Raw genomic sequence first — 23,422 nt, forward strand, 5'->3', positions numbered from 1 at the left:
GTTTTCTTTCAGATCCACAGATTAGCCCAAGGTGTTGTATTTTGCACAACTGTTGGCTGTTTCAACTGCTGTGCTATCTTTCATTATAACTGACCTTAAACAGAGCCAGTGAAAACCTCGGAAATCAGTGAATTATGGAGGATGCTGGTTTGGTCAGCCTGGATGTTGTGCGCCATGGAAGAAGTCTGTTACCACAAGCACTCAGATGCAGATCATGCTATGGGTAATACAGGATGACTGATTGAGGGGCAATAGATCAGTCACGTCCTTACGTGGACATCCCATCACTCTCTCCTGAATGACTTTCCGAGCTCCGCATTAACATTAACACATTCTGGAATGCTTCATCCAAGGCCTGTCACACCACTCAAAGAGTGACAAAATATCCACACTAGTGTGAGCTACTTTTTCAGTTATGTGCCTGATGTAATTCATGAGTCACTGTCGCCAACATACACTGAGGTGATAAAAGTCATGGGATACCTCTTAATATCATGTCAGACTTCATTTCGCCCGAAGTACTGCAGCGACTCAACATGGCATGGGCTCACCAAGTCATTGAGAGTCCCCTGTAGAAATACTGAGCCATGCTACCCTATAGCTGTCCATAATTTCGGAAGTTTGTGACAAGCTGGGCTGCAACTTCCTGGTCTTGCACCATAGCACTGAGAACTGTGGGGTCTTCCTAAGTGGGTTAGGTGTGCACTACACATCAGAGGCTGCTGCTCAGGTAGCTGAATGTGAGTGCAGTGCACACAAGGGTTTTTAGATTTGGCAACTCTCCATCTAATCTATATAAAAATAGCTGCAGGAAACCCAAAGTGGCAGTGTAAGATCAAAATGAATGCTTTCCACAGGTGAGGGTATTAAAATCCTAAATGGTAAACTCCTGAACCATTCACAACAAAGTGCCACAGTTTGAAGCGCTCGTGAAAAGCAGTTGAAGTTCACCTAATACTAGGTACAGAAAGCTGTTTGAAATCCGAAATTGATAGCAGTGAGAGTTTTGATTTTTGAGGAAAATTTAAGTGAAAAGGATAGGCAAATGGTAAATGGAGGAGGTATATTTCTTGCAATAGACAAGGAACTAAGATCCGCCAAGACAGAAATTGAAGCTGCATGAGATATTGTTTGGGCAAGACTCAGTATCAGGGGTAGACATAAAGTAATACTTGGGTCCTTCTATTGCCCACCAGACTCATCTCCTGAAGTAACTGTAGAGAAAACCTCAGTTCACTTGTATGTAAGTTCCCCAATCATACTGTAATCATTGGTGGAGACTTTAATCATCAAACAATTAATTAGGAAAATTATAGTTTTTTTTAGTGGTGGGCATGATAATACATCTGGAAAATGATGGAGATGTATTGGATCTAATGGCAACAAACAGACCTGACCTCTTTGAGGATATCCACATTGAAATTGGTATCAGTGAGCTTGATGTGGTTGTGGGAACAATGATTAGCAAAGTATAAAGGACAACTAAAACAAGCAGAAAGCTATACATGTTCAGTAAACTAAATAAAAAATCAGTAGTGTCATATCTCAATGAGTCCCTAGTGAATGAGGCAGGATCTGTAATTGATGGTAGCAAAGCAAAAATTGGAATGCTTAACTCTATTTTCAAATGTTCCTTTACAAAGAAAACACAGGAGAATTTCCGCAGTATAATCCTTGTACCAAAGAAAAGATGAATGAAATAAGTTTTAGTGTCAGTGGTGCTGAGGAACAGCTGAAATCGTTAAAATTGAACCAAGCTCCAGGGTCCGATGGAATCACTGTCAGCTTCTATACTGAATTTGTGGTTGCATTAGTGCCTCTTCTAACTATTATCTATCATAGATCCTCATACAAAAAACAGTACCCAGTTCTTGGAAAAAGGCACAGGTCACACTCATCTACAAGAAGGGTAGTAGAAGTGATCCACAAAACTACCATCCAATATCCTTGACATCAGTTTGTTGTGGGATTGTAGAACATATTCTGAGCTCAAACATAATGAGGTATTTTGAACAGAATGACCTCCTCGAGGCCAACCAGCATGGATTTTGAAAAAAATGATCATGTGTAACCAAACTCGCACTTTTGTCACATGACTTACTGAAAGCTTTATATCAAGGCACTCATGTAGATGCAGTGTTTCTTGATTTCCAAAAAAAACATTTGACTCAGTACCGCACCTATGCTTTTTGTCAAAAGTACAATCATATGGCGTATCAAGTGAAATTTGAAACTGGATTGAGGACTTAGTGGTAGGAGAGATGCACATGTTATCCTAAATGGAGAGTCATCATCAGATGTAGAAGTAACTTCGTGTGTGCCCCGAGGAAGTGTGTTGGGACCCTTGCTACCCGTGTTGTATATTAATAACCCTGCAGACAATATTAATAGTAAAATCAGGCATTTTGCAGATGCTGCAGTTATCTATAATGAAGTACTATCTGAAACAGGCTGCATAAATAGTCAGTCAGATCTGGATAAGATTTCAGAGTGATGCAAAGACTGACAGCTTGCTTCAAATGTTTAGAAATGTTAAATTTTGCATTTCACAAAATGAAAAATGTAGTGTCCTGTGACAATAATATCAGTGAGCCACTGCTGTAATTGGCCAACTCATACAAATACTGATTGTAACACTTTGCAAGGATATGAAATAGACTGATCGCGTAGGTTCACTCGTGAGTATGGCAGGTGGTAGATTTCAATTTATTGGTAGAATACTGGGGAAGTGCAGTCAATCTGCAAAGGAGATTGCTTACAAATCACTCCTGTCACTGGTTCTAGAATATTGCTCAAGTGTGTGGAACCTGAACCATATAGGACTAAAATGGAATATTGAAGGTATACAGAGAACGGCAGCACAAATGGTCACATGTTTGTGGGAGAGTGTCACAAAGATACTGAGCGAACTGAACTAGAAGACTCTTGAAAATAGAAGTATATTTTCCTGAGGACATCTGTTAACAATGTTTCAAGAACCAGCTTTAAATGATTGCTTTAGAAATATGCTACATCCCCCACCTATCGCTCACATAGGGTTCATGAGAATAATAACTAGTACAATGGGACATACCCTCTGCCATACACCCACAGTGTTTTGCATAGTTAGATGTAGATGTAGAAGTGTTTTGCTGGTGCAGGATTTTGTGCATGGACTGGCCTTTTGATTATGTCCCATAAACGTTGAATGGGATTCATGTCAGATGATCATGGTGGCCAAATCATTCACCTGAATTGTCCAGAATGTTCTTCAAACTAATTGTGAACAACTGTGGTTTGGTAACATGTGCATTGTCATCTATAAACATTCCATTGTTATTTGGGAACATGAAGTCCACGAATGCATTCAGGTGATCTCCAAGTATCCAAATATAAACATTCTGCTCAATGAGCAGTTCAGTTGGACCAGGGGACCCAGTCTATTCCATGTAAATACAGCCCACACCATTATGAAGTCACCACCAGTGTGCACAGTGCCTTGTTTACAACTTGGGTCCATGGCTTCATGGGATCTGCACCACACTCAAACCCTACCATCAGCTCTTACTGACTGAAATGGGACTCATCTAGCCAGGCACAGGTTCCCATTCATCTAGGGTTCAACCAATATGGTAATGAACCCAGGAGAGGTGCTGCAGGTTATGTCATGCTGTTAGCAAAGGGACTTGCATCAACCATCTGCTGCCATAGCCCACTAATGATGAATTTCAACACACTCTCATAAAGGAGACATTCGTCATATTGCCCACATTGTTTTCTGTAGTTATTTTGCACATTGTTGCTTATCTGGTGGCACTGACAACTCTATGCAACTGCCACTGCACTCAGTCATTAAGTGAAGGCAGTTGACCACTGCATTGTCCGCAGTGAGAGGTAATGCTTGAAATTTGGTGTTCTCAGCACACTGTTGACACAGTGGGTTTCAGAATATTGAATTCCCTAACAATTTCCAAAATGGAATGTCTCATGTGTATAGCTCCAACTACCACTCTGCATTCAAAGTCTGTTAATTCCTTATTGTGCAGCCATACTGACTTCGGAAACCTTTTCACACGAATCACTTGAGTACAAATGACAGTTCCACCAATGCACTGCCTTTTTATACCTTGTATATATGGTACTACCACCATCTGTATATGTGCATAGCACTGTCCCATAACTTTTGTTCCCCCAGTATATTTGTCTTGAGATAATCAGCAACTGTATAGCCATTTAAGATTATCCTCATGTATTCTCCTGTCTCAGTTGCACATTTTTAATTAGGTTCCATGTTTTTATCACTCAGAATCATCTTCAGATCTAAGTAGTTGCATAAGCAAGCTGTTTTGTCTTCTCAGAACCACATGTCAAGCACATGTGATTCTGAGTGGACAAGACAGGTTGCTGGTGCAATTACTTAGATCTGAAGATGAACCTGTGTGGTTGAAAAATATAATATAATTAAAAATGTGCAACTGAGATTGTAACTTAGCAAGTTATTACAAAATAACATTCAGTACTGTATAGCATGCAGCCACTTATCATGGTGGCTGCAGGATTGTTTCTCTGCCATGACTCACAGCGGAGCTGACAATATCGGCCATGAGAACGGTCTCCAGTAACATCTAGTAGGAACATAAATTCATATCCCCTATGAATCTAAATAAACCATAGTAATTATCATCCGATTTTGCTCAAACTTTGTATACCATATTTTGTTATTAAGTAGAAGAGCCTGTTAAAATCTCAGATTTTTATCTGTTTCAGTTACTGAAATTGAGAAAAATTACTTAAAAGTCATAAAACCGACACTTCTGTTTCAAAACTCAGTTAGGAACAATAGCAGTTTGTCTTTTATCATCATATAAAGTTATAACCAGAGTTCTCAGTGTATAAAATCACTTAATTGGAATTTTATTTTCAAAACTTTAGTACTCTGCAATTCATAGCGTAAAAAATCATTCAAAATTATTACCTGCTTATTATTTTGTTTTGTGTATACATGAGAATGAATGAGAGAGTGTCTGTGGGGCATATGAAAAAACTTAATACTATTTTATGTAAAAACTTATGAAACTGAATGTGGGAAAATTGTGGTGCAACCATGATGCTGATGACGTATGTTGAAGTGTGCTTGCTTTTGTAAGAGAGCAGCCAGAATAAAAGTTAGAAGTGGAATAGGTTTCTAAATTAATTTAAAGATTATTTTGCATTTCAGTCTTTTTTTATTAAATATTATATTAGAAAATGGCATTGGAATGACGTAAATAATTTTATGATTAGTGATTGGCTCAGGCAAGTTTTGCCGCAAGAATAATCTGGAAGGATCATTCTGATTGGTCATTCAGACCATTAGACAATCAGAATTAAGCCGTTCCCACATGCAGAAAGTTAGGTAGGCAGAGAATGGGGTGGCATCGAGGGAGTCACTTGCCAACCTTAGCATGTGTAACATCAAGCGAAATGTCACTGAGAAAATAACATGTAAAATAAAGAACTGTTGAGTTCATTGCTGTTAGGAAGTGTTGTGACTTAGGCTGTTTAAGTTATGAACATTTTGAGGGCAATTTGATTAATTAATTGATGTATTATGAGTGTGATATTTCAGTCTTAGTGAAATTCTGTGTGGCATGTTCCGAGTATTTTATGGAATATTTAGGCGAGCACTTCTAACTTTGAAGACAACTGATATGACCGAAGTTTCAACTCACTACAGTAGTAGAGAGCATTAATCAGGACAGACTGGTAGATATTCTGGCTGCTTTTCTGTGTGAAATTTTGGTATATTGACTGTGAACTTGGAATGATAGAGCAGTAAAAATGGTAAATTCAGACTTGATAGCAAATTAATGTGCTTCCTTAGGTATAAAAACCAGTTTACTAGAATTTTCGAAGGCTTACTACAGGTAAACTGCATTTTCCCACCACCCGAAATTTCTTAAAATGAATTTACAGGAACTGATTCGCAACTTGAGTTACGCAGGTATTGGGTTGTGGTTTCATCAGTGCTGCTCTACACGGCCTAGTGAGTATCTACTACTGCAGAGTGAAGGGATGTCATAAGGAAGCCATAGTGAGGTAGGTGGACAATTAAGGTGAGACAGTATGAATGAACAACAACGATGACAAACCCCACCCCACTGAAGATGGAACATTAAATGAGACTTATCTTAAATAATCTTTGACTATGTAACTGAGGTTTTGTCCAAACTGTTGTCTGCATCTCCAACTGCAATTACAAGTTCATCATTCCCAAAAATCTCCCCAAAAAACCTAAAGTCTAGGTGACTTCATTGAGCTCCACACTTATTCTGAAATCATTTTATTACTTGGTAGTTACCACCAAAACATCTACAAACCAGTTCTAACATTGTGCTCCCACAACTACCACCCAGTGAAAAGACCCTTGTGGCAACGTCAATAGCTGACATCAGTATGAACAAGTTAAATCGAATACTAAGAACATTAGGCATGTCTAATATCTTTTTCATCTATCTTGGCTATTGGGAGTGTGTTGTGTGCTTACTGTTGGTGTCTATGTACAACTAAATCATCATAGTTGGTTGTTTGCCTAGTGAGCATTTCAACTGTTGGAAGTTCATCTTCTGAAGATGTTAAGGACACTGTGTGCTCTGGAACAACTGAAACTGGAGGTCCTCTGACCATACCTTGAATGCAAGAATCAGTCACTCTGTTGAAAAGTAGTTCCTCTCTTAGATCAGGGCCTTAGTGATAGTGATGCAAAAAATCAGCTTCTAACACATTTGTTGAGGTTACCTAACATAAAAGTCCATGTAAATGTTTTTCCTTGCCATGCCTAAGTCAACAATGCGAGTAGTGGAACTATACATGATTACATGTGAACATCCATAGCTGTATGCTGTACCAAGGGTGCTGATGTGTGAGGATAGCAGCTGTGCTCGAGATCATGTTTATCTTGGAACCTGAGTCAACTAGAAACTTTGGTTGGTACCCAAGTCAAGAATGTAGACAGCCATGGTGTGTGGATGTGTTTAGCAAACTAATTTGGTGTACATATATAGTGATGTGGCTTACTTTCTGAATTCCATGACCTCTGGCATCTATCAGAGATAGCAAGTACATTTCAGTGCTCACATGAGGAGGTGCACTTGAGCACAGCAGCACCGAAACATACATGGAACCAGCACCAACACACTCTGTCAGTTGCTGTTAAACTCTGAGTTCTGAATAGCATGCAGTGTTGGCTGGTCTGTTATTGTCAGCTGACTGCATTGCGTCTCAGGAGTTGGGAGGATTTGTCCTGTGGGGGTGCATCATGAATCACTAGATATGTTCAGAGCAGCTTTTTTTACTGAGCATCACATATTGCTGTCATGGGTTGGTCTGTTAGTGGCTGCTGGACAACAAGAAGAGCATTCATCTTTTAATGGAAAAACACAATCAGCAATTTGTAGTTTGGCCTCTTGTGTGAGCCCTTCATTCGTGATAAGGACACTTGAATAACATGAGGCAATTTACTCAGCCCTATGGTCTTTAATGTATTGTTTGGTATTAACTTCAGATCCACTAGGCTCCTACATGGAACCAAACCTTTGTTGTTCACATGATTTCCTTAACCTTTGCAGTAAGGCAACCCAGCCACCTCGGACCTGCAAAAGGCATATGGTGATGGGATGAAGAAACTGTGGCAGTTAAGATAACACATGCTGCACAGTGTGGACATCACTGGAGATGTTCAGTATGGCACTAAATGACTCATTCTGAGGGTTTTGTTGAACACAATGCCATTGATTCATCATGACACAGTAGATAGCTTCATGTGTGACCCAGCCATCTGGGTTCCACAAAGTGGCAGAATCAGATTTGTTGCTTTGATAACCAGCACGAAAGCACACTTCATATCAGGAGGTAAATAAACACAATTATGGACTTGGGCACAAAAATATGATGTAGGTCTTGTAACATCTGTTGATATCAGTTGCTCTTGCTCCTGTCAGAAAGAAACTTATAAGATCCACAGAAGAAAACAGAGAATTGTGATACATGTGATCCACATGCTCTTGTACATGAGTAGGAGGAGGGTTGAAATCACTTTCAGGTGTGGTTCAGGTGTAGCGTTTTACATGTATTGTTCCATACTGTTTGTTGCACCACGCAATCCACTGAAATCAGTATAGGCAAAAGGTCCCAATACACTGGTTGTTCACAATTTTAATTGTTTGGTGTGAAGGAAGTGCCATGCATTTCCTAAATCCGTGGATATTGCATGTTCCTTGTGGGTCGCTAGTGTGGTTTCATCCATAACAGTGTCTAGGCAGCATAAGATGTTCTTACTGATGCCACAAAATGTAACCATTTTATCAACATAAATAATTATGCAACTCAAAACACCTACATCAACATAGTTAGCACTCTACAAAGACAAGATGAAAGTAAAGACAATACACACATACAGTATTCTTAGCATTTGATTTAACTTGTTCATCTCGACCTCAGTGGTTGATGTCCTCACACTCATTTTTTTCTAGCCTTGGCTTGCACATTACACCCTGTATTCTCCAACTGCTTATGAACTTGTTGAACCATGTGAATAATTTTGTCCATTGCCTCCAAAGCACTGAAACTAATGGAGGTGTCTAGACTGAAGCTATCAGACTTGCAGCATCTCTTGGATATTTTCACTGATCTGGAAGACTTGACTTTTAGCCCATCTCCTAAAGTTGCCACAACATTAGTACTGTGAACTACAATGCAAAGTTGTGCTAATTTTTCTTGTGGAATTGTCATATCAGTCTCCCGTTGTCTTTTGTTGATAGCCTGTCACAGGAGTTTCATATTTTCAAACCTAAGGTTACCTGATTAGGCGTTAATACAAAACATGAATTATATAAATATGTAGGTTTCTACAGTTGCTGTAAATTCCATTAAAATCGTTCAGGGTGTATTGCTATGTTATCTTACAAACTATTTGCAAAATGCCTGAAAGGCTGGCTATTTTCATACAACCATTTCACGAGTGTACTGTGAATGTCAGGAATATGGTAAAATATCAAAACTCTGACATCACTGTGGCTGGAAAAAGTCCTGCTGGAATGGTACCAATGACGACTCAAAAGAATCATTCAGCGTGCAAACCATTCAATGAAACGTCATCGAAATGGACTTTCGGAGCCGAAGACCCACTCATGTACCCTTGATGACTGCATGACAAGAAGCTTTATGCCTCACTTGGACCCATCGACACTCACATTGGACTGTTGATGACTGGAAACATGTTACCTGGTCAGACGAGTCTCATTTCAGATTGTATCAAGTGGATGGGTGTGGAGACAACCTCATGAATCCATGGACACTGCATGTCAGCAGGGGCCCTACACAATATTAGGCAGGTGTACATGTTTCTTTGCTTTAGTGTAAAATGATGTGAGAGTACATCTAGATGTGTTTTAATAAGAAAAAATAAATGATTCATAGACGCATCTAGTCTCCAAGCCATATGACACATCAAGGAAGACCTTCACCTAGAGAATCTCATTGACTCATTCGTTCAATCATTTTGTTCCACTGATTACACCATGAAAGACAACTTTCAGATATGTGGAATTAATCATGGTATACGTTATCAAAAGAGAAGTAGCTGTTAAAAAGTACAGGTAACCCTGTGCTCTGTATTTGTAATAACCTGTCATTACACTGTTAGTTACAACATTTACATAAACAGCTTCTATTTCACACAGTGATATAAAAAGGAAAGCTGCTGGTAGAATTTCTTCTTGGGAAACTGATGCCATCTTTTAGCATGGTTGGAGCATAAACTGTATAAGAAAAGGTAGAGGATCACATTGACATACTTTTACACAGGAGTAATGTTAAACTCAGAATGGGAGAACATAAAATGTGAGATTCACAAAGTTTACTACTGGATGTGCATCTGTTCTCCCCCTATGCAAATAGCCTTCCAGTGACTATGAAACCACTGTTCAAAGTTGTACTATTTCCTAATGACACACACATTAATTAAGAATTCAGACTCGGCCATACTGGACAGAGTTCAGGTAACAGTTGAAGGGGCCTACACATGGTTCAGGGGAAATGGTTTGTGTAAATCTTATGAACATCCAATAAACACAATTTCATTGAAAAAACAGTGCCTAACTTAAGTCAAAGAAATAGTACTAGCTTATTTTATGAAATTCCACCCTGTATTTCCCCAAAAATTTAACTCCTTGGATAATAACTCTTCATAAGCAGGCATCAGTAATAAGAGTGGTATGTAAATAAGACAGATTCTTGTAAAGGCCTTTTAAAGGTCTCAGACTTCTTAGAGTTATTTCCCAGGAAATCTACAAAATGAAATGAATTGGTCATGAGGCATTGATGGCCACGAGGTTCCAACCGAGGAAGTTCAGCTGCCAAGTTGCAAGTCATATTTCAGGTGATGCCACATTGGATGATTTTCATGTTGGTGATGATGAAATGATGATGAGGACAACACATCACTCAGTCCATGAGTGGAGAAAATCTCCGACCCGGCTGGGAATCGAACCCGAGCTTGCTGGTTGGTAGGCAAACACATTACCACTCAGCTAAACAGGAGGATGGGAAATCTACAATGGTAAAGCAATAAGAATATTATGCAAATGAGCCAAAACTTGTAGAAGTCCATTAAATATCTCAAAAATTTTGCGTTTACATACACTTACTTTCCAGGAAATCTTTAGTGGTAGTGCTTCTAGTAATTAACATCAGTTTGTGGCAAACTGCAGGTTATGTAACGTCAGTATAAACCACAATAGTAGTTAACAGGTGGATCTGGTCTTCATGTCTAGGATTCAAACTCTGGGACACTGGCCTTTGAGAAGGATTGGGACAGGATATCTCTGAGAAAGGATGTAACATTTCTGTAAGATAGAATGGTGTCGTCACTTTTTCTTTTGTACATGTCTATTGACTGTACTATATAATGTACCGTCTGAAGGTAAGTACTGGCCAGCAATTCTGTCTCTCGATTTATGAGTTTTCTTGATTGAGTTTTCCTTTCAACATAGTCTTGAATGTCTAGAGATTCCAAATATTTTCAGCATATGTGGTGAAAAAATTTTACACCAGGGTAAAGGGTGATAATTTATGCACTAAAGAGAAGTACAGAGCCTACACTGAATTTTTTCCAATACAGTTTGTATTGTGGCCATGGTTCAACTGGAATTTGCATTCATGGTTTTGTCACATACAACATTACATAGTAAATGCACTACTAAGTTACAATAAGATTTCATACATTCTTGAAGGAACTTACTCTGATGCCCAGTATTCATACTTTTTTGTTAATTATTTTGTAAAACACATAAGAAGAATGAGTGAAACTCTGAAATGAAAGCTAGTAGTTTTATGAGAAATGGCATGTTGGGCATGGAGAAGCAAGTGAAGGAGTTGAAAATAAATAAGTTGGCAGGTCCAGATGGAATTCCAGTTCAGTTTAACAGAGAGTACTCTACGGCGTTGGCCCCTTACTTAGCCTGCATTTATCACGAATCTCTCGCCCACCAAAAAAGACTCAAGTGAGTGGGAAGAAGTGCAGGTGTCTCCTGTCTATAAGAAGGGTAAAAGAATGGACCCACATAACTACATATCAATATTGTCAACATCAATTTGGTGCAGAATTCCTGAACACATTCTGAGTTTGAATATAATAAATTTCCTTGAGACTGAATAGCCTCTGCCCATGAATTAGCACAGATTTAGAAAGCAACACTTATGTGAAACTCAGCTTGCCATTTTCTCACATGATATCCTACAAACCACTGATGGAGGGCAACAGATTGATTCCATATTCCTAGATTTCTAGAAGGTATTTGATATGGTGCCTCACAGCAGATTGTTGATGAAGGTCTGAGCATATGGTCTAGGTTCCCAGATATGAGAGTGACTTGAAGACTTTTAAGTAAGACGACCCAGTATGTGGTCCTTATTGACAAGTTTTCATCAGAAACAAGGGTATGATGGTATCACCAGGAGTGCCCCCCGGAAAATGCAACAGGACTGCTTTTATTCTCTATGTACATAAATGACCTGATGAACAGGGTGCACAGCAATTTACAGCTGTTTGTTGATGGCACTGTGCTGCAGGGGAAGGTGTTGTCATTGGGTGACTGTAGGAATATACAAGATGGCTTGGACAAAATTTCCTTGTTGTGATGAATGGCAATTTGCTCTGAATATAGCAAAATGTAAGTTCATGCAGATGAGTAGGAAAAAAAGTGTCCTATAGTGTTTGAATACAGCGTTAGCAGGGTGCGGGCTTGACATAGTCACATTGATTAAATATACAGGCATAACATTCCGAAGTGATATAAAATGGAATGAGCACATCAGGTTGGTAGGAGGGGAGGTAAATTTTTGACTTTATTTTGTTGGAAAAATTTTGGAAAGTGCAGCCCATCCATAAATGGGATGGCATAAAGAACACTAGCAAGATCCATTCTTGAGTACTGTTCAAGCGTTTGGGATCCCCACCATGCTGAATTACAGAAATACATCAAAGCAATGCAGATGTGGGCTGCTAGATTTTTTACTATTAGGATTGATCAGCATGCAAGTATTATGGAGATGCTTTGTAAACTCAAATTAGAATCCCTGGAGGGAAGGCAATGCACTTTCCACAAGGCACTGTTGTGCAAATTTAAAGAACTGGCATTTGAGCCTGACTACAGAACAATTCTTTCACCTCAAACATGCATTTTGTGTAAGGACCATGAAAATTATTAGATGCAAGGAATTAGGGCTCATGCAAAGTCTTCTAGACAAACGTTTTTCCCTCACTTTATTTGACAGTGGAATAGGAGAGGATATGACTAGTAGTAGCAGAAGGCACCTTCTGCCATGCACTATCCAATGGTTTGTGGAGTGTAGATGTAGAAGATCCAGACATTGAATTTTTTTTTAAGAAGACAATAAGCTGAATCGAGTTTGTTGATCAGAGTTTTGCATTTATCAATTGAAAATCAGGGAATATAGCTCATCACATTATGTAAGAGACATTCACATTATCTGTGTGTATGGTATCTTTTTGTTAATAACAGTTAATAATGGTACGATATGAGACATGGAAGAAATTTGTGTCCCCCTCAGGCTAGTCATTGCTATATAAAAGGAAAATATATAGTTACACTAAAAAAAATGAAAAATCATCAAAAATTTCATGTGAAGTATTTCAATTGATGTTGATGAATCACAAACAGTATATTTAACCAAATGAAAAGCAAAATATATATTTTCTTACCATTTGGTGCAAGCTACAATTCATGAGCTCTAGTCTTCAGTACTAATGAATGAAAATATATATCTATAATCAGGAGCAAACTAGAAATAAATGAATTACCTGCTGCCTGGTCCTGTATTTCCATAGCAGCGGCCAAGAATGTGCATGCATTCAGGACTGACAATGTTGATGTTACATGATCTTCACAAGTTTTCTTTAGTTCTTCTACTCCTAATTCTTGTGCTAAGGTCAACATCTCAAACACACCACTGTCCTGTAGTATGATCTGCAATTACATATTTTTAATTTAATTCATCACTTATGGCCCAGAGAACTCAAATAATTAATAACTATTCCACTAGTTAAGGAAAAGAGCAGTTATTATCAATTAGGTAACTTTTTAGTTTAACGTTATAAGTCATGTAGTTTAGTATGTAATCCGTTACAGTGCACTGTAGTATTTATAAAAAGGAAAGTAATAAAAAATGCAGTCAGTTATCTCCAACAATGAAACATCCATGAAGCAGTAATTCAATTGTTTTCATTGCATTCTGTAGAGCCCATCATGAAGGAGAACCTACAGGGATATGAAGCAAGTCAACGTAAACCTTTTATGCATTACTATAGTGAAGACATGTAAGTCAATCTCTGACAGCTGGCAGCACTGTTGCGAATTTTCAACTAAAAAGTGCTAATGGCTGCAGGTGGAAACAATAGCCATCCATACAATTTGGCAACACTGAGGAGATGCCATGGAGACATTTGAAAAATCGCGTAACTTGATAGTCTGTGTTGTAACAATAGATGTCCTTATTTATAGTGATTATTACCACTTGTCAAGCAGCTAACAAGCATCTTCACTTTCTGAGTCTACATATGAGGAAATTTGAAGAAGGAGTGAGTCTTTTGAATTTACAGGGTTGCTCAGTTTCTTGCTGTGTGGGCGTGTTGAAGACCTATAATCCCACTCGTAAACCTAGATAAGGAAGTAAAATCTCCAGAGCAATTATTTCTCTGTCTTTTATTACAATTGTGAGTATCTCTGTACAACCGAAATGAATGTTTTCTATCTGCAACAAATAAATGTCCTAGGAAATGAGTGTAAGAATTCAAAGATCTTGGAAGAGGCCTCTTCAGGATGTTTGGTAATGTACTTGTAAAGTATTCTTATTGCTCCCTTTCTCTGAATGATATCTTATTTGCTTTACCTGCATAACCTCAGAAGATAGTTGGTCAAAACAACAGCAGGTGAAAGTATGCAAAAAAACTAGCACTGTGGTTTTCAAGCTGAATAATAAGAGACACTTCTAAGTGCAAGAAGTGTTGAATTAAGTTCTTGATTAGTTATTCTATGAGGTGACTGACTTTTAGCATGTTATTCAGATGCAATAGAATTTTGCACATAGTGCTGATGATAAATGAGTATTTGTGGTATAAATATGTTTGTATTAAAATGCACAAGAGTTTCCATTAGGTATGACATATAACTTCCTCACTTTAATTTTCATCACAATACATAAAATGTCAAAGAATGAGTTCAAAAAGCACTAGTCATTTCTGTTTAAAAAGGGGTTGTCAGTTTGACGCATATAATTAGAGACCCATACTGCTGATGTCAGTCCACTGTGAAGAATTATCAAACATGTTACAAGTTGTGATCTTTTTGAATTTAATATTATGCATTTTTCAGATAAGAGGTAGCAGTTTGTATAATTTTATCAATAACAGTTGGTAGAAGTTAGCCACTTTCATTGTACTGAACACAAATAAAAAATGTCCTTCGGGAGACAATGCTCTCATCATCTCATCTAATGGTAAGAGCATTGTTTCTCAAAGCACATTGTTGATTTGTGTTCAGTGCAATTAAAGTGGTTCAGCTCTACTAATTATTACTGATATTTTTCGAGAATGAGGGTATCCATAGAAATGAACATGAATTGAGAAAATACAGATCTTCTTGAACTATGCTTTCTGAGATGATCCATGAGATTCTGGAAGACATAGATAATGGTGCACAGTTTGAGGTCATGTTCTCTGTCAATTGAAATATTTCCACACTGTTAACTCAGTGAACAAAATACAAGCTTACAGAATATCATACCAGCTTTATGACTTCATTCAGAACCACCTAACAGACAGAACTCAAGATATCATTCTTAACAGGGCAAAACTGTCAGATGTAAAATTAACTTCAGAAATGTTATCAAGTAAATACTGTTCATGATATTTATAAATAACCTGGTGAATAATGTTGTATGTTCTGTGAGACTGTTCACAGATGATGCTGTTGTAAATAGGAAAGTTACATTACAGCAAATTGTAGCAAAATGCAGGAGGACCTGCAGAAGATTGATACTCAGTGTACGAACTGGCAGTTTACCCTAAACATAAATAAATATAATGTATTGTGCATAAATATTTGTAAAGTATCATTACTGTTTGATTGCACAACTGATGATAAATAAATGGATCAGTAATAATTGTAAAAATGTAAAGGTAGCTGTCCAGGATCAATTAAAGTGGAATGACAGCATAAAATTAGTGGCAGTAAAAACAGATACATGGCGGACAGCCATTGAAACGATCTTAAGGAAAGGTAATTTATCAACTAAGGAAATGGGTCACAGTACACTTGTTCAACCAATTCCTGAGTATCACTCAACATTCTGGGACTTTCAGGAGATAGGATTAATAGAGAAGATCATGAAGATCCAAAGAATGGCATCACATTTTGTTATATGTTCATTTAGTAAGCTTGAGAGTATCAGAGGTTTTTATCAAACTCTAGAACCAGGCTTTGCAAGAAAAGCAATGTGTTTCTCTACATCACAGAAGTGTTTACTGTTAAAAGTCTGTGATTGTGTATTCATAAATCTTGCAATATGACCACTGTAGGAAAATAAGAGAAATTAGAGTTTATATGGTGTTTCAGTGACTGTTGTTTGTCACACGTACTATTCGGGAATAGAACAGGAAAGGAGGGGCATGATAGTATCAAAAGTGCCCTCTGCCTCACACTCTGTGGTTGTTTGTGGAGAACAACTGTGGATATCAATGGAGATATTTACATTGGATGGTGATATCACTGAATGTTTTTATAAATTCACTATTGGAACCAAAGTACTGAAAGTAGGAAGCTTCAATTACTCCTATGTCAGTCTTATTTGAAATAGAAGAAACCATTGTAAAATAATAACAAAATTGTGTGGAAAAAATAATTTCTATAAAATAATGATAATGGAGCTGAAATAACAGATCGCCGATTATCTTTGTTTCCTGAACGCTGATTTCTGTATGATTTTGTTTTTCCCACCAGTGTGTCGCATCTTCCGTTCAATGAGTATCTTGTTTAAAGTGTCACATGTATTCAGCTGGCAATTTAAATACATGTGTGGCTGAAATATCATCTGAGTCTCACTGTGGATCAACGTTTCCACAGTGGTGACCCCAAACAAGGCCATGGATGACCAAAATCACATTAAACATGAGGATACTTGGCAAGTTACTATTGACGCTGACTTGCTGGAACAGTCATTGTGCAGTTTGGAAGAAACGATTCCCATTCCTCTAGTGGCAACAAATATCAGACAAGTGCGCAGTACATTGACTAATATGTAGATCATGAACAATTTGTCAGTTAGCTGCATTGCATCTTCTGCATCGGGAAGAAAATACATCACTGCCATACACACCACCCAAAAAAAAAAAAAAAAACTGCGGTTCCAGTTTCTGGAACCTCTGTTTACTGCATATGGTATTTATCATGATAACCTACAGTTCATTCTGACCATCAGTGTGTTAGACATTCAAACTCTTTTGTTATTGCCTGACATTGCTCATACCATGCCATCTGGGTACAAATATACACATGTTAAGGACAACTTGCTCTGTCGAGTGCACAAATGAACAGATCTTCAAATTCAGCAAGCTTTGAAAAGTGAGGTTGTTTGTGATAAATAACTTTCTGAATTCTGTTGGTATCTTAGATTTCTGGTGACTGAATCTGAAGTTTCTGAGGCAACATTAAAACATATGTGATTCAGTCAGTTGCCTTTTGCTATCAAAAGTGCTCTGGTTTCAAATCGCTCTGTGAACTCAGACCCCCAGTTAATCTTTGCTGACTAGCTGCATGGTATTTTGTTATATTATGACAATGAATGTGGGACCCCACAAACTGGCAGTGGCATTGTAAGTGTAGCTACAGTGGACACTGTTAGAGGGAAGCAGCTCACTCCAGTGCAACTTGTGTGCTCTCCAGCAGCAGTTTCATCTCAGAGAGTCCCAGCAGTCCTCAGCACACCAGCCATGCAGCTCTCTGCATGATGTCAGCAAGCAGTTACACAACTGGTATTGGTATCATTTCCATTTTTGTATGACTGCTGCAACTACCATGCTGACAACAGCAGCTGGATATAGGCATGACCGGATGCTCTATATGAAGTGCCTACACTCCACCATCATAGCAAATAAAGCATCTCCTGTTTCATATAATCTGAAGCTAGTTCATGACAATCAAACACAACAAGAAGAATTCCTTCCTGGTACCAGGAATCGGACTCTGGCATGTCAAATCGACACTCTGCTACTAACAGTTTTGGTACATCACATTGATTATATGTCCAGGACACTTGCATTTCGTGAATATATTTAATTGACTCAGGATCAGGTGTAAGTATTGCACCAGTGAAACTGAAAAAGCAATCTCCTGTTACCTGGTGGCTCACTGCAACTAACAACTAAAAAAATCCATATTTTTGGAAAACACATCAACGTGACAAACTTCAGTATTAAGAAGCAATTACAGTGGACTTTCCTGATTTGCTGATGCTACCAAACCTATTCTTGGAGCTGATTTCCTACACTACTATTGTATTGATGTTTCCATATGGAAGGCTCAATTCTGCTTGAACAGTGAGACTGTTTACAGATGTACAGGTTGTTCACACAACTCTCATGAACTGGATCACACCTCCGTTTTAGGTGTGGCAGCAACCCAATCGAGTTTTGTGGATTCACATGTCAACACATGTTATTCTTTGAAAGAGGAACTGCTTACCATAGCGAGCATTGCCAATGAGTTGTTTGAAAACTTAGCATACATACACTGTATGATCAAAGGTATCCGGACACCTGGCTGTAAATGACTTACAAGTTCGTGGCACCCTCCATCAGTATTGCTGGAATTCAGTATGGTGTTCGCCCACCCTTAGCCTCGACGACAGCTTCCACTCTTGCAGGCACATGTTCAATAAGGTGCTGTAATTTTTCTTGGGGAATGGCAGCCCTTTCTTCATGGAGTTTTGCACTGAAGAGAGGTATCGATTCAGTCGGTGAGGCCTGGCACGAAGTCAGTGTTCCAAAACATCCCAAAGGTGTTCTGTAAGATTCAGGTCAGAATCTGTGCAGGTCAGTCCATTACAGGGATATTATTGTTTTGTAACCACTCTACTACAGGCCGTTCATTACAAACAGGTGCTCGATCGTGTCGAAAGATGCAGTCAGCATCCCCGTACTGCTCTTCAACAGTGGGAAGCAAGAAGGTGCTTAAAACATCAAAGTAGACCTGTGCTGTGGTAGTTCCATGCAAAACTGCAAGGGGTGCAAGCCTCCTCTGTAAAAAACATGAGCACGCCATAACACCAGTGCCTCTGAAGTTTACTGTTGGCACTACACATGTTGGCAGATGACGTTCACCGAGCATTTGCCATATGAACAGCCTGCCATTGGGTCACCACATTGTGTACCATGGTTCATCACTCCACACAACATTTTTCCACTGTTCAATTGTCCAGTGTTTACACTCCTTACACCAAGCGAGGCATCGTTTGTTGTTTACTGGCATAATGTGTGGCTTATGAGCAACCTCTTGACCATGAAATCCAAGTTTTCTCATATTCCGCCAAACTGTCACAGTATTTGTAGTGGATCCTGATGCAGTTTGGAATTCCAGTCTGATGGTCTGGATAGATGTCTGCCTACTACATATTATGACCCTCTTCAACTGTCAGTGGTCTCTGTCAGTCAACAGACGAGGTTGGCCTTTATGTGCTGTTGCTGTCCCTTCATGTTTCCACTTCACTATCACATTGGAAACAGTGGACCTAGGGACGTTTAGGAGTTTGGAAATCTTGTGTACAGACGCATGACCCAAGTAACATCCAATCACTTGACCACGTTTGAAGTCCGTGAGTTCCATGGAGTGCCCCATTCTGCTCTCTCATGATGTCTAATGACTACTGAGGTCACCGATATACAGTACCTGGCAGTGGGTGGCTGCACAAAGCACCTAATGAAAAACATATGTTTTTGGAGGTGTCCGTATACTTTTTATCACATAGTGTAGTTAAAGAAAATGAAGTGTTATGTTCTCAAATTGGTGGATATACTGAAGCCCTAAAAAAAAGAATGGACTGAACTGTGGAAGTTAAATGAATACATCCATCCCCGGATGTCCTTGTCCAACATGAATCAGCTGCCTATGCCCCTCCCTGGAATGGACACAGCACTACCCATCTCTCTTAACTATATCAGGACTGCTGGTCACCTTCAGGGCTCACAGATTGACAGCTAAAAAGTATGACTCAGTGAAGAAAGAAATTGAGGATTTTTTAAACATGTGTTATTTGAAGTTTAGACATGTCATGGGTGTTACCCCTACATCTGGTAAAGAAGAAAGACAGTTCGTGGCATAGCAAGACAGGGCTGTCATACTTTGAATGTGCAAATAACTTCAAGCTGTTATGCTATTACACACCTCTAGGACTTTATGGGTGTTATAGCACGTGCTCAGCTATTCATTGTCATTGATTTCCAGAAAGTTTATCACCTGGCCCCAAGGTACTTGCAAATATATTGCAAATGGCAGTGATCACAACTTTCAGTCAGAATGCCGTTTGGTCTAAAAAACACATATCAATCATGGCAGTGTTTCATCAATGAAGTGCTTTGTCGCCTGCCCTGCTGTTCCACATATTTGAATGATGTGTTAGTTTTCTCAAAATCTCCATCAGACTATGATAAACATCAGCGAATTACTTTTGATGGACTTTAAAAGCACAGTTTACAGATTAACAAAGACAATTATGTTCTCAGACAGAAATAAGTGAAATTTTTGGGGCATTGGGTTAACCGTTTGGCATTGAGCCTTTATTAAATAAATTTAAATGATTCATTCTGTTGCTTTTCCAGATACCTTCCAACAGTTATGTCATTTTCTGGGTATGGCAAACTTCTACAGACACCATCTTCCCCATGCTTTAGCTTTATAGGTGTCACTCATTGCAATGCTGTCAGGGCCAACTTGAGGGGGTCAGCACCCTGTCACTTGGACACCATAGGTCCAGTTTAACAGATGTCATGTGTTTACTACACAACCTGTCCTTTCTGCATCCCTGGCTATTGTCATAAATGATAGCCAGACAGCACTAGGGGCAGCTCCTCAACAGCACATAGGAGGTGTGTGGCAACTGCTCAGTTTCTTTCCCCACAAATTGTAGGGTCATGAACTAAATGGAGCACGTATGACTAAGAACTGTTAGCAGTATGTGAAGGCATTCAGCATTTCAGGCTGAATTTGGAAGCATGCCACTTCACAGCTTTTATTAATCAAAAACTAGTTCCATTTGATTTCAAAACCCCACTGGACTCATTCTCACAAATACAATTCCACCATTAGAAATTTATCAGTCAGTTTACTACTGATATCCAAAATTTATGGCAGAAGACGCTGATGTGGAACCACAAGAGCCAACCAAGAACCAAAGTATGGGACTGCATCTACAGAACCTTCAAATGGACAATTTCCTGGTACAGTACAATATTTCTCAAAACAGACCATGACCTTTTTTTCCATTTGGTTTTTGGATATAAGTCTGTGACTTAGTTTGTGGTGTTGCTCAACCTGTAGCCAACTGCTGTATATGAAAGATGACTGATAGATTTGTATGGCTGGGCATGAAGCAAGATGTTTGGCTTGCCAGGCGGCCAGGGTGGGACCATGTCAAAAAATCTATTGTTCTTTCAAGAAACCTACACAGCATTTTTCTCATATCCATATTGACTTGGTTAGACCTTTCATGCCTGTTCAAGGCTGTAAGTATATTTTTTTGGCAATTGATAAGTCTAACTGCTAGGTTGAAGCAGAGCCCATCATTTACTTTCCAGTGGCAACAGTCACACAGACCTTTCTAATCACTTGGATATCTCTCTGTTTGACTGTCCAGATGATGTTATTATGGACCAAGGCTGTCAGTTTGAGTCTACCTTGTTCCACGAATGGGTAAACTTATGTGATTTTACACATCATCATGCAACCAGTTATCACCCAGCAAGTAATGGAATGTTGGAACATTAACACCAATTTCAGAATCTGTCCTGATGTATGATGATTCATCTTGGTTGTCACCTTTACCTCCAGTACTGGTGTCTCTAAGTGCTGCATTCAAACCCAATATTAGTGTTTCAGTAGCAGAATTCATGTATTTTTTTTAATTTTTTATTTTACATGTCTCGTTCCTTAGGACCAAATTGAGAAACAAATCTCCTAGGTTATGGAATGTATCAGTACATGAATTTACAACATAAAAAAACAACAGATAAAATAAAATGTTTATGAACTCAAAAAATGGCAAGCCATAAGTTTATGTAAATGCAGTCAACAATATAACATAGGAATCAGCTTAATTTTCCAAGGAAGTCCTTGACAGAATTGAAGGAGTAACCCATGAGGAAGCTCTTCAGTTTTGATTTGAAGGTGTGTGGATTACTGCTAAGATTTTTGAATTCTTGTGGTAGCTTATTGAAAATGAATGCAGCAGTATACTGCAAATCTTTCTGCACAAGAGTCAAGGAAGTCTGATCCAAATGCAGATTGGATTTCTGCCTAGTATTAACTGAGTGAAAGTGACTAATTCTTGGGAGTAAGCTGATACTGTTAACAAGAAATGACAGTAAAGAATATATATATTAAGAGGCCAATGCCAGAATACCCAGACTAATGAATAGGGGTCGACAAGAGTTTCGCCAGCTTATACCATGTATTGCCCAAACCACCCATTTCTGAGCCAAAAATATCCTTTGAGAGTGGGAAGCATTACCCTGAAAAGTGGCAAGCCCATCAAATTTCCTTTGGAGTTTTTCAGCTGCGGAGACCACCCCCAAGAGAGCCTCCATTCTTATTATAACAAATCAAGAAATGCGTTTTAAACTTATGTCCGTCCACAGCGCCTTGCCACACAGTGCCTGCTTCACATCTATTCTTCACAAGGGCAGGCAAGATTGTATGTCACAAACATCCCTTCATACCAGGAGCTCTGTTCTACAAGGTTTGGGGGATCAGGAGGACAGGGATACGGGGGGGGGGGGGGGGGGGGGTGATGTAACAATTACAATTAGTCGAAGGCTGTCACTGAAGAAATGAAGTTTGAGTACCTTTGTTTTCTGATTTCTGTACATCTTTGTTTCTCCTGCCAATGTGTTGCATGTTCTGTGTAGTGGGTACCTACTTTGTAGTGTTGTTTGTATTTGACTAGCAATTTTAGAAAGTGCGTGGCTTTAAAATTGTTCATACTTTACTGTGGATGGACATTCCTATATATATCTTGACTCATTTCAAATAAGAACATTGCTCCTATTGCTTTTTTGTTGTTTCTTTCACTAGCCTTTGTACAAACATTAAATGTCACTCATAATTTATAGACATTTTATAACAGGCATACTACTGGGCTGAGGGCAAATAAAAAGAAGAGAAAGAAAACAGTTACATACCTTTCCAGTGTATACATATAGCATAAAGTTGCGGAATGTGTCTGGCTGGAAGTGTGGCAGTCGCACTGGGGTGGGCGTGCCTGGGGCTGCTGGGGACACAGAGCAGCCCGGGATGCGGCACACTTCACCACGCTTGGCCGTCTGGAAGCTTTTACACCTGTGCACAAACATTTGGTCTATCATTATCACAATGATGAAAATTTCATATTATACTATAACAATATTAAATTTATGTGACATATTCAGTTGACCGTTGATTAATAACTGTTTAAACACACAGTTAAACTTTAGTGAACCAATCCCAGTTTGCAATATTTTGAAATATGGCTGAAATGCAATCTGCAAAAGTGTTCTTCCATGAAACCTGTCTTGGTATATTTACGATTCAAATTCTTCGGAAACTGACTGAAACAAACAAGTAATTGTGTTGCAGCAATA

General features: G+C 38.8%; 1 protein-coding gene across 1 annotated transcript in view; it reads right to left on the reverse strand.

Moving 5' to 3' along the window:
- LOC126354787 (uncharacterized) overlaps positions 1-23,422 on the reverse strand; it is a 117,024-nt gene that overhangs the window by 45,212 nt on the left and 48,390 nt on the right. Inside the window, exons 3-4 of the mRNA XM_050004695.1 lie at positions 22,985-23,141; positions 13,340-13,505 (exon numbers count right to left, since the gene is read on the reverse strand). Coding sequence (XP_049860652.1) covers positions 13,340-13,505; positions 22,985-23,141 — 323 coding nt within the window. The remainder of the gene's footprint in view (positions 1-13,339; positions 13,506-22,984; positions 23,142-23,422) is intronic.

The sequence above is a fragment of the Schistocerca gregaria genome, chromosome 3 (assembly GCF_023897955.1).
Source record: "Schistocerca gregaria isolate iqSchGreg1 chromosome 3, iqSchGreg1.2, whole genome shotgun sequence".
NCBI classification, from domain to species: Eukaryota; Metazoa; Arthropoda; class Insecta; order Orthoptera; family Acrididae; genus Schistocerca; species Schistocerca gregaria.